This window comes from Centruroides vittatus, unplaced genomic scaffold (assembly GCF_030686945.1).
Source record: "Centruroides vittatus isolate TY-2023 unplaced genomic scaffold, ASM3068694v2 contig_371, whole genome shotgun sequence".
Taxonomy (NCBI): Eukaryota; Metazoa; Arthropoda; class Arachnida; order Scorpiones; family Buthidae; genus Centruroides; species Centruroides vittatus.
In genome coordinates, this window is record NW_027122194.1 from 1,148,628 (window position 1) to 1,161,544 (window position 12,917).

General features: G+C 31.7%; 2 protein-coding genes across 2 annotated transcripts in view; one reads left to right on the forward strand and one right to left on the reverse strand.

The window, feature by feature from the left end:
- RpL26 (ribosomal protein L26) overlaps positions 1–11,139 on the reverse strand; it is a 100,346-nt gene extending 89,207 nt beyond the window's left edge. Inside the window, exon 1 of the mRNA XM_067270430.1 lies at positions 11,129–11,139. The gene's annotated coding sequence lies outside the window, so the exon portion shown is untranslated. The remainder of the gene's footprint in view (positions 1–11,128) is intronic.
- On the forward strand, positions 7–12,656 carry LOC136975448 (glucose dehydrogenase [FAD, quinone]-like). Its single transcript, XM_067270508.1, has 11 exons — positions 7–12; positions 2,290–2,514; positions 2,596–2,711; positions 3,266–3,336; positions 8,171–8,292; positions 8,355–8,525; positions 9,080–9,242; positions 9,307–9,458; positions 9,601–9,775; positions 12,224–12,446; positions 12,518–12,656. Exons 1-11 carry the CDS (start codon positions 7–9, stop codon positions 12,654–12,656), a joined length of 1,563 nt encoding a protein of 520 aa, XP_067126609.1.
- The last annotated feature ends 261 nt before the right edge of the window (positions 12,657–12,917 follow it).

Below are 12,917 nucleotides of genomic sequence, written 5' to 3' on the forward strand. Positions count from 1 at the left end.
CTACAGATGGCGGTACGATACTTTATAAATAAAAATGTTAAATATATATAAAATAATCACAAATCATTACCGAAATACAATATAATTTTATCGATGTTAATAAAAGTTATAAGTATTTAACAATAACTATGATATTTAAAGAGTGAGCTTATGTAAATACTGAAAAAAACTACCAGAGTCGCCGAGAGGGGGAGCTGGAAAATTTACTAAGCCACTACGGAAAAACTAGATGTTACTGTCGGTAATATTTCAGAAATACTTGAAATAAAATTTTACTTTACTATTTCTGAGATATTACCCATTCATGCCGGGAAAGTTGCGCAACTCGTTCCTGGATTTCTTTTTGTCTTCGGCGAGCAACGTTACAGTTTATGTTCTCAATGTGTGCTGTATTGTACATTAAAACGTACACATATCATATAGGGTCCTAAAATAAAGTATTATTGAAACATCTATAAATCCTTAATAAACTCATTAACATACGTTATATACAGGACGTCCGAAAAGTTATTAGCGAGGTTGCAGCCGAAGTTTTCATCTCTAAAACGATTTAGAGATGAAAACTTCGGCCGCAACCTCGCTATTGTGCAGTGAGAAATTCGAAATGATATTAAAGTTATACGTACGGTATTGCATACGAAACTTGCATGTTGTCTATTCGGTACTAGTTGACCATTAATATGAATTGTATTGCATTACAAATTTCATCTACACAGTAATTTTTGGACACCGTATAGAGCATGCAGGACAGTGTTGAAGTGCTTTAGAAAACCAATGTTATACCATTTACAAAACAGTTAAAGTTTTATATTGTAGAAGTGATCCCCACTTTTCCCTACCCCGTTCTCTATTTAAGCGAAATCTACAGGCCATGGAGTCTAGATAAAACAATGATCCTTGATGATAAAATTGCAGTTATAAAACTAATCGGTAGTTAATTCTATTTATATTTTTTCCTTTTATTTTTTATAATTATTTTTTCCTTACAATTTTTTCCTTTTTTTATATATATATATAATTATTCGCAATGTTAGAAATGGGCACAGATTTTAGTCGCACTTTTATTATATGAACCTATTTTTAAAAATAGGTTATAATTTTTTCTTTGATATATAATTCTAATCCAGACCTTACCTACTGTCAACTGGCCAACATAATAAGTTTATATTAAGTGATTATATTTAAAGTCAATATACATAAAAGTTTATAAGGGCGATTCATAAATCCCCGTACGTATGCAAAGTATATATATATATGATATTTCATACGTTTACAGAATATGTTAAATATGAGCACTATTTACTTGAAAACTTTCTTCCCACTCAGAGTGAATTCATGCCTAATATTGGCACACACGCATCAGACATGTATGTCTCGAGTAGTTTGTCTTTTGTATAGAGACTTTGAACCGCCCGAATTTAAAACACAAGAAAACACTATATATTTCTATTCTGTGTCTTTAAATATTCCTATATTTAACAGAAGGTAAAAGTGATAATTTAATAAAATTAATTTATAACACTGTGTTGGATCTCTCTTCCCCTCTTATCTTATAAATATTAAATTTAAATTTTTGGAAGTATAGAATTATGTATACAATTTTAAAATTACGCTTACTGTAAGATCTAATTATCCAAAAATTTAATATTTATAGATTCTGGAGGAGATTCCATAACTTTAGGAATAAACAGAATTTCATTCATAAAATAATGAATATTAAATTATTTAATAATACAGTCGAACCTCCAATAACGGCCACTTCGACATGGTGGCTCATTTTTCAAATGCATACAAATAACTTTTAAACAATGATAACCTCGAACAACGGCCATATTCTTGTTTTCGTCAGTGGCCGTTGTTAGCGGTTTAACCTTTACTTAAGAACATTTTTAACTTATTTTACATTCATATCTGATAACCTGATTTCTACTTTTATGTCATTTTTTTTCTACTTATCATATGTCATTTGTATCGATAATGGAGTATGAAAATAAATTTATTTTCTTACGTCAAAGCTCCATTTTTTTCTAGTCTTATTGCTAAAGGAAAACTATAGTCATTGAACTGTAAATACTGTATTTTCTGAAACTGAGATTTTAATTTAAACTGTCTCTAGTCAGAAGAAACAGAATAATGAATGCTTATGCTGTTCTTATATTTTATATAATTAATTACTATAATATTTTTGTTTCGAGTGAACTGACTTATGAAAAAAGTTATGATTATATAATAGGTAAGTCTATTCTAATTCATAAGTTTTACAATTAATTTTGTGAATGATTTTTATAGCAGTTTAGACATTATTTTGCTGTTGGATCTGGTTCAGCTGGATCAGTTTTAACTAATAGATTATCTCATCATCCATCAATTAATGTTCTCTTATTGGAAGCCGGCGAAAGACCTCCCTTAATTCCTAATATAAATCTACTTCATTTAGATTTGATTTTTATGAAACATAATTGGCGCTTTTCAACTGTACCAAGTTCAACAATCGCTCATGCCAGGAAAGGACGGGTACAATCTTTCTAATTTTTGTCTTATTTTCTTAAAATAAAATATCATTTTTTAGTATTTTAAGACATGATTATGGTTTAGTCTTTTAATATAGCAGCAAGCAAAGTATTAGGCGGATCGCCTATGCATATTCATAACGTTTATGTGAGAGGAAATAGAAAAGATTATGATAATTGGGCTAAGAATGGTGCAATTGGGTGGGATTGGCAAAACGTCTTTCCTTATTTCTTAGAAATGAAAATAATAGAGATCCAGGAATACTCTATAATGGTAAATATATTTGTAAGCTTATAACTTTATTTTTTACTATTATTTTTGATGACCTAATGGCTGAGGTAATTAAAGCTAATTGTCACCTTTTATGCCACCATTATGTGCGCAATATCCAGTAAATGCCGTTAAAAATTTGATGCTCTTTTATGGGAAGATTCTTTTCCCGTAGAAAAAGCATATGAATATATAAATTTTATAAATTCCAAAACGTATAATAAAATTTTACAAATGTTCTATAACTTTAAAAATCTGTAGAAAAAAGGTCCTCTTAGTGATCACGGAGCGAAAAAAAAGACAAACCTTTTTTAAAATATATTGATTTATATAAAACAAATTGGATTTTTGAATAATTTTATATTATTTTTTTACATTAATTGAGTGTGAATGTTTATAAAAATGTTTTACTTCACATATGTAGGATACCACAACACTGAAGGAGAATTGATTGTTCAGTATCCTCCATTTTTTACACCATTAGTAAAGGATACTTGGAAGCCGCAGAAGAACTTGGATACCATATGGGAGATATCAACGGAATGAATCAATCTGGTAACATTCTATTCATACATAATATAAATATGATGAATTTTAAAAACAAAAGGAAATTAATGTTTATGGATGTATAAGCAAACGGGTGAACTGCAATATTTAAACTATGACTATTAGCTGAACTATTTGAAAGTTATGAAAGACCCTAGAGCCAAACGAAGTGCAAAGAGGTTCACTAGCACCTCTTATCTCAAACTAAAAATGTGGAAATGAGGAAAAAAGAGTAGAATATAATGATAATTACAAAGTTTCATTAATATTGCGTAACTAATACTTCAGTAATTACACTCAAACTTGTTTTTGTGCAATCTTTTTTTTGTGCGATTTTTTATAGGTGCAATGTGTTTTGTGCAATTATTTTTGTGCAGTATACCAATTTGATTGAAATTCATATACCGCACACAAAAAATCACACAAAACAAATTGCATAAATAAAAAATCGCACAAAAATAGACCGCACAAAAACAGGTTTGAGTGTAATTTTAATTACTTTATTTAAATAATCGTTCTATTTTACAGTACATTGATGTACCCCTGAAATAAATCCTGCTTTCCGTGGGTATTGAAGTTATTTCAACGTAGCGAATATTAAAATAAACTTATTCACATAGTCGTATGGTGATACTTTGGTTTTCTATGAGGCAGAGAAAGTTGATTTGTCCGAAATTTTACACAATTACTAATTTTTAATTTTCCACCATTTGATAATTACTTTCCGACAGTTATATATAACAGAGGGAAAGAATGGCAATCGGAAAAAATGGTGAAAAATGGACCCACAAGATTTTTACATTTTTGTATTTAGGACACCTTGAAACGTCGAGAAATGCAAAAAAAAAAAAAAAAAAATCGGGGTTATTTCTGTATGTATGGATGTTAGTGTGTGTATATGTACGATTTACTTCATCTTCTTTGAAGCTTAATAACTACTGTGTTTTTTGTCGAAAGTTTCTGAAATTTTGCAAGGAGGTTTGTGTATTAGGGGAATTGATGCTATTAAATTTTGGTGATTAAAGGTCGAGGGGTGGGAAGATAATGGAGGTCATGTGTATCTCCAGTAGAGTCGGACTTAATGACGATTTTACTCGTTATAGCATTTACAATTTTTTATGAAACCCATCTCTACCCTCAAAATTAAACTTTTTGCCATTTTATAATAGTTAAAAATATAAAAAGTCTGTTACCATATTTTAATAAAATATGATAACAGACGGCGCCACCAATATTTTAATTGTTGGCGGGAAAGTTAAGCAACTCGTTGCTGGTTTATTTGTTCTTGCTTTATCTGAATTTTCCCTACTATTTTGCCGAATTTAAGACGGCAGTTGCCCTGTGCTCCCTGACATGTACAGTACAGTACTGTACATTCGGGTTTATTTACACAAAATATCTTTATTTTATAAAATTGCTATTAGGAAAAAGCAGAACAGAAAGCATAGCAAATCTCAAGTAAGATTATTTTCAATTGCGATTAACATTATTATTTATTTATTTAATAATTACTACGAGTACAGAAGATTGTCTTTTGGCAGAGTTATAAATATCTATATCAGAATAAACAACAGAAACATAAACATGCAGGCATTAAGTTCAAATACATAAGAAAATAAATCTTGACAAAATCTTCACATTTTTAATATTTACTGAATAATAGAAATAATACTTTATTTCTGGTATAGCTCTTAACAATAATACTAAAAATTTTTAATAAAAATAATAACAGTAGATCAATAATAAAAGTTTTTACAGTAAAAACAATAAACTTGAAAATTTTCCAGGGCGACAGAGCTTGGAGACAAATAATTACAGAAATAAATTTCAATTTAATTATCTAATTTTTTAGGTTTTTCACCAGTAAATTATAGAATACACTATTGCATCGATATATGGTAAAAAGACAGATAAAGCATCTCATTGTCGAGAGAATGAGTTACATATCTCAATCGCTTTTACAATTATAATTTGTGGAATTTTTTATTCGATCCAAGGGAAGCGCAAGTGATCCCATTTTTCCCTTCTACAGAAGTCCATGCTTATAAGAACATTATAGTATATCTTCGGTTTGGTTTGAAAAGATAAGGCATGTGAGCGATCTGTAAGGCCCCTCTCAGAAGGGATTTTTATGGGAAGCTGGTTCCTATTTTGAAATTATATACGTAAACTAACCCGAAAAATCGCAAGAGTCAGCCCTATGATAAGGTACGAACCTGCGACCAACTGCAAGTGTTTAGTAGTTTTAGCCAATCGACTATTAGTGGGCCTGTATAATATCGGTCGGATTACTAATCGCACTGAAGATTCAAGATAGAATCTGAGCGAGTAACCCAGGAATTTTTAATGGGTGGTCTGTCCCGGAAATTTCGGGCTCGTCTCTCATCCCTCGAAACGTCCCCATTATGGGTCTTGTTTAACACACGATGGGTAGTGATTTAAAAAATCCTCATAGTGCTTACAGGGTAAAGGAGACAAAAGTTAAGAAGACATATAATCTATAAACATTAAATGTTTAATTGCTAGGCAAGGAAATGTTACTCTCTTTTGTTTCATTCTTTTATTTATAGAATTATGCTTTCTGGGCTGCAGTTTAAAAAATTGTAGACCTGTAAAATTCCCTTCTGTCTGTTCTTCCTTAATCTCGAGTTAGGTACATGAAAGTCAAGACCAGATATAGAAAGCTTAGGGGTAGGAGGCCCAGATTAACTATATACGAACTTCCAATACAAATCGGAAATCATGTTATTTCAATTCAAAACTTTTCTCCTGAAAGGAGTTAGATTCTACGGCACGACTCTACAGCTAACGAAAAAGTATGATTTACAGGGGCAAGACACTACAATATTAATTTGAGGTGGCGAGCATATATTTTAAATTAAATGAAAGTATTTCTTAATTCTGTACCAAAATCTTTTTCATGATTTAATTGGAAATATTACTATATTAAATTATAATTAAATGGAGTAACGTTATAAAACTTGTTATGTTCTATGCTAATGTACCATGTAAATTTAATTTCAGTTTTACTTTTCGGCTGTTATGTATAGGCTACATAACAAGGAAAAGTATTGGAATTGTATCAAATTTCACCTCCGGATTTTTTGCAAATCTTCACGTTTTGAGATCTCCTCAACCCAACAAAGTCTAAAAAAAAACTGCAAAAAATTTCGTGAATGTCTTTTGGCTTATATTTCATTTAATATTTGAGGATGGAGTAAAGACTAAGAAACGAAATCTGGCATGGTAGCGTTTGTGTAAAGGCATTGATGCTATTAAATTTTGGTGGTTAAAAGTCAAAGGATGAGCAGTTAGAGGAGTTATGTATGAGGAGTCGAGAGGAGGAGTCGGACTTAATCTTCATTAATTCCGACCTCTCTCGACCTCGTTATTAGCATTTACAATTTTTTTATTATTATTAAAGTCATCTCTACATTCAAAATTAAGCTCTTTGTCATTTTATAATTAACTAGCTGACCCGGCCACGCGTTGTTATGGCTCAAAATGTATCTATTATAAATGTATAACACTTTTCCTGTGGGGGGAATTTCAAAAAATCCCTTCTTAGTGTACATTCTCTTGACGTACCATATTAAAACGCAATCAAAAACGCATCTAAAATAGTATAATAAAAGCCGAGTTCTTCAAAGTAAGCCTTAATCCTGTCCCTTTCCCCGCTGGGAAATATCGAAATATCCCTTTTTAGTGTATATTCTGTTGACGTAACCTATTAAAACGCAATTAAAAACGCAAAAAACCGCATGTAAAATAGTATAAATAGAAGCCAAGTTCTTCACAGTAAGCCTTAATCCTGTCCCTCTCCCCCCAGTGGGGGGAATTTCGACATGTATATTATATAAAAACACGTGCGTATTCGAATGCAACATGGTGTCAAAATTTCAGAGGAATCGGTAGGAACAAACAAACGTTATATTTTATTTATATAGATAGATAGAAAATGATCTGCTTTAGTCCATTCTCACAGAAAAGCATAATGCCTCACAGAAAAGCAAACTTAGGTCGTCGGAAGTTAGCGCCATCTGTTGGACATAAAAGCCTTAATCCATATATAAATATATTTTTGAAAGGGGGGAAATGGTGGTCTTCACATATGCCAAAAACCTTCGCGGGAGTGTATTAAACAACTTCCAGAAGCTTCATGGCAATCGGATAAATGGTGTGGTAATGCATGAAGGACAAACACACAGACAGACTGGCATACATTCGTTTTTATATATATAGATAATATAAAAAGAGCTTTATAGCAAAATTTAACAACAGATAGCGTGACACAAATTTTATTTTGATGATTAATAAAAATATAAAAGTTATTTTTAAATAAAATCTCATAACAACCAGAAAGTTACAGAATTCATTAGTGGATTTTTGAATATCTAATTATTTTAATTTGCTGTTATTTTAAATTAACTAATATTAGTTAATTATACACTTTTTGCTTCCAATTTTTTGTTAATAGTGATATTTTCTGTAATAAATTATAATTGAAATTTAAAATTAGACCTAAGTAAAAAGGGGAGATGCAAGGTCATTTAGCCCGAACCTCACATAAAAAGTCCTTAAAATTTAATCCTGTATATGATGATTCATGACATTAAAGTAATTGAAGACTATTTGTGAGTGGCTCAGGCCATGTCTCTGATGACCCTAATTATAATCATATTTATTTTATGCTTTTATTATAATAATTATGATTATAATTATTGAATGTGACACGAAAATACAAATAAATTCTTCGCTGTAACTCATTAGTTAATTGAATGAATGAAATTCTGTTGTTTTAAAGTAAATGAAGAATATGGTAACATATAATATGTAATTTCAGTCTTTATGCCTAGTCAAAGTACAACCGTCGACGGAAGAAAATGGACGACATATCAAGCATTTATTAAACCTATTGAAGGAAGGAGAAATTTACGCATTATAACTTCGGCTTTTGTCACTAAAGTAGGTATATAAAGATTAACTTGTTACTAATGATATGTTAAAAAAAAAATGTTTTTTATCAGATATTAATCGATGACCATAATCGTGCATATGGAGTATTATTCGATTATCGTAACCAAACATATAAAGTATTGGCTAGGCAAGAAGTGATTATATCAGCAGGAACATTCAATTCTCCCAAACTTTTAATGTTATCAGGAATTGGACGAAAGGAGATTTTGAAGAAATTTCACGTTAGTATATCTATCGTATTTAATATAATAAATTTATTTATCTGTATCTAGAGACTCTGTGGTATCAAGAGACTTTATCTGTAGTTTTATCCATTCCTATCGAATGGATAAAACTACAGATAAAGTCTCTTGATACCATATAAGAACTACTCTGGTTCTTATAGTGATATATAGTAATCGAATAGTGATATATAGTGATCTGGCTCTTATAGTGATATATAGTGATCGTTATAGTGATATAGTGACTATAAGAACTACTCTGGTTCTTATAGTGATCGAATGGATAAAACCACAGATAACTGGTAGTTAGTTGATCACGGGTTCACGCCTTACCAACGGACTCGCCACTAGGAGTTTGGGAGAATTGTCCGAATTGGGAGAAACCCGAAAAACTGCACTCAATCAGTCCGTCAGGCGCAAATCCGCAACTGACTACCAGTGTTCAAAGGTTTTGGAAATAATTTAAAAACGTTAATTTTTAAATGATTTAATGTCGCTCTCTCTCTGTAATATATTTAAAATGTTTAAATACTTGTATATTTTATAAATTTTAGATACCAGTACGATCAGATTTACTGGTAGGAGAAAATTTACACGATCACGTATCAACACTCGGGCTTCAATTCGTGACTAATTCCTCTACTTTCAGAGAAACAAGAATTACTAAAAGAGATTATGAAGAGATGTTAATTAATGGATTAATGGCGCTGGTAATAAGTTTGACGTACTCATTACATTCATTTAATATTAATGAGTGAATAAGAATTAAAAATTTCATTAGGGCCACTAACATCACTGGGAATTGAAGTTCTTGGATTTATGAATTCTAAATATAATGAAGACCCAGAATGGCCTGATATAGAAATCGTTTGGGCAAGTCGAACAGCTTCATCAGATACATCGTTGAGAAAAATTACAGGTGCTGTTGAAGAAGTAAGAAACTTATTAGTAAGATTCTAAACTGGCAAAAATAAAGAACGAATTTTAAAATAATTTACTGAAAAACTTAAATTTCTCAGTTTTGTAACAATTTATAATTTTTTTTTTTTTTTTTTTTTTTTTTTGTATATTGCAGCTTGAAAGGATCTTTGAAAAATATTCATTATTAGACACCATTACTTGTAGTTCACGTGTAACTCGCCCAAAGAGTCGAGGAATGCTAACCTTAAAATCTAATAATCCATATGATGATCCCGTAATTGATTTAAATCTGTTGTCAAATTATTATGATATAAAGATTTCAGTTGAAGGTAAATACTAGATTTTTTTAAATTTAATTATTTCCTTCCTGCGAGCACTAAAATAACAATTATATGAAATACCTGACTAAATAATAGTTTTAGAAAAAATCATTGAATTTAGCCAGGTCTGGTATGAGGTGTCAGATGGATGGCAACAGGAAATATATCTAAATCAATATATCCGAATCAATCCACCACTGGTAAAATTATCTCAGTCAACTTGGACTCCATTCTATTTACACATATAGTGTATAACATTTTTGTAAGTTTTCTGACTATTACGTAGTATAATTATACAGGAACTGTAAGTTAACTTGCAACTTAACCACGAACAGTCAACTGAAAGTTTGTGATACCGTACTGTGATACCGTTTGTGATACAATAAAATCAAAAAAGTTAAATTATGTTTACCTATTTAGTCATAAAGTACCAGTTAAGTAACAATGATATTAACTATAGAACAGTGATAACTATAGTATTTTAACTACAATATATATAATATAAATAGATCATGTTTTCCTCCAGTAGGCATTCCAATAGAGCAATGGTATTCAAATATTTTAACAGTGCGACCCCAAGGTAATTTTCCGCGACCCCAAATGGGGTCGCGACCCATAGATTGAATACCACTGCAATAGAGCATGCGGCTCTTGTATATTTCTGATGAGCAGTATATGGCTCCTGTCGTGACAAAGCTTTCAGCGATCTGCCAAGTGGAAAGTGTCTTTCGGGATGACTTTTACGGGAAACTGACTTTTATTTGAATATTAGATACGTGACGAAAACCCGAAAAGTCTACGTTCCTAGCCCATTACCTATACAGTTTCTCCGCTACTTTACTTTACTTAAAGAAGGTAGAAAGCTGTCTGACCTTTATGTCAGACTTTTGCCCTAAAGAAACGGAAAGAAGAGATTAACAAAGAGAAGAAGTTAGTTGGAAGAGGAAGTAAGGAAGGTAGGAAAGTGAAGAATAAGAGCAACTGTGGTGCCCCATGGAACCCCACGGGCATTTGCATCGCTTACGATAATTATTAGAAAGACAGTATACAGTGATGGAAAGCTTTTCCAGTAAAAATTACAGTAATAATTAGGAAGACTTTCCCGAAAACAAAATTGTAGATGATTGCCTTCCATTGCTGGCCATATGGCCTAAAATTACGGAGGTAAACACGCATTTCGGAACTTTCGGTTATAGATGAGAATTGGAACCATTTGTTCCTTACCGAGAAGAGAGTTCATAGGGTAGCCCGAATAACATAAACATGAGTAGAATTACAAAAAGAAGGTATACAATATGTACATGCTGGTCGATGAGCTTCGCAGTAATAACAAGTAGCTTACATGCAGGGAGAAAAAAAAACCAGCAGAAATCCACAACAAATGGCCGATGCCAGGAGTCCTATTGTTCAGGAAAGTTCATAGTAGGTATGAGTGCCTTGATCTCAGTTATGAATCGGGTCAAGGCCCTAAAGATTTTTTTGTTGTTAAAAAGCTGGTGCTTCCCGGGCGGCGTTTAGTCCTTCGTACAGACAAGTTCCCTGGAAAGTGTCTCTTAAGTCCTGGTATTTAGTGCATTCGAAAAGGAAATGTTCTGCAGTATCTTCACAGTCAGTATTTAGTTCACACAAGTTATTGGTTTTCTTTTTAAAGCGGTAAAGATAGGCACCAAAGCTCCCATGATCTGTAAGACATTGCGTGAGGGTGAAAGAAGGCTGAAAGCTGAAATACCTACTTTAACAACAAAAAAATTTTTAGGGCCTTGACCCGATTCATAACTGAGACCAAGGCGCTCATACCTACTATGAAATACCTATCTTCGATCACTGCTTGTGCCTTGCAGTGATCGAAGATAGGTATTGGTGGCAGAGCCTGCCCGCTGTGGCATTATCCCAGTCGTCTTGCCATAAGGCGTCGATTTGATGATTTATAATGTTGTAGAGGAAGCTGGTAGGGTATTTCGAGTACGTTATTGTCGAGTTGGACAGTTTCTCAGCTAACCTATCACTTAACCTTTCGCTCTGAGAAACTTTTGATTTAATCTTTACAAACTTTCATGGGTTTTTGGCAGTTCAGACCATAATTGGGCGGTTGAGGGCAGGAGTATAATGAACATTAATAATCCATAATGAGGGAGGCAAGGCACTATTTGGCCTTTCTAGTTATGGATTATTGATACCTTCATTATTCATCTGCCAAAATCATAAAATGTTTTTACTAGGAGTTTTATACTAAGAGTGTCTCTTTGTGAATGAAAGCCGTATTTTAAAAATTATAATAATTACAATATTATTTTAATTGCATGTAAAAAGTATAACAATTTATCATATAAAAATTTTAAATCAATAGAAGTATTAGCAACAGTAGCTTACATATTGTAGGTAATGTAAATTTATTAAAGTTTAAAATGATACTATTTCGAATGACTTAAAATATACTATACTTAATAAATCTTATAGGTATGAAATTCTGCTTACAACTGGCATCAACAAAAGCTATGGAAAGATATTCAGTTCGACCTCTATCCTATATCATTCCTGGATGTGAAAAATATAAATTATATAGTGACGAATATTTGGAATGTATGCTCATAGCATTCCCCCTATCAGCTCATCATTTTGTAGGAACTTGCAAAATGGGTCATCCTAATGATCCTTCTACAGTTGTAGATACTGCACTCAAGTAAGTATTTAAATACGATTATTCTTAGAACGATGAATATAACAAAATCATCATAATTTTTCTTATAATAGGGTCAAAGGAATACATAATTTAAGAGTAATTGATGCTTCTGTTATTCCGACACTGATCGGAGGTCATACCAATATTCCTGTAATAATGATTGCGGAGAAAGCTGCAGATATGATTTTACAAAATTATTTTAAAAGATGAAATAAAATAATTTTTATCTGATATTGGTATTTTGGTAGTGAACTATTTAAAATGAAAATTTCAGTAATGCTGGGGGGCAGAGGAGAACGTATATAACGATATTACAACCGTCCTCTTTGGCTTCGTTGCTTCCATCCACTTCTCGGATGCCATGGTTATTATTAATTTAAGTAAAGATTGCATTAGTTAAACAGGCAGTTTTTGCATATTTTTGAAAGCTGTTCTTAGGCTACTTATCATAGATGGACGATTTAATTATAA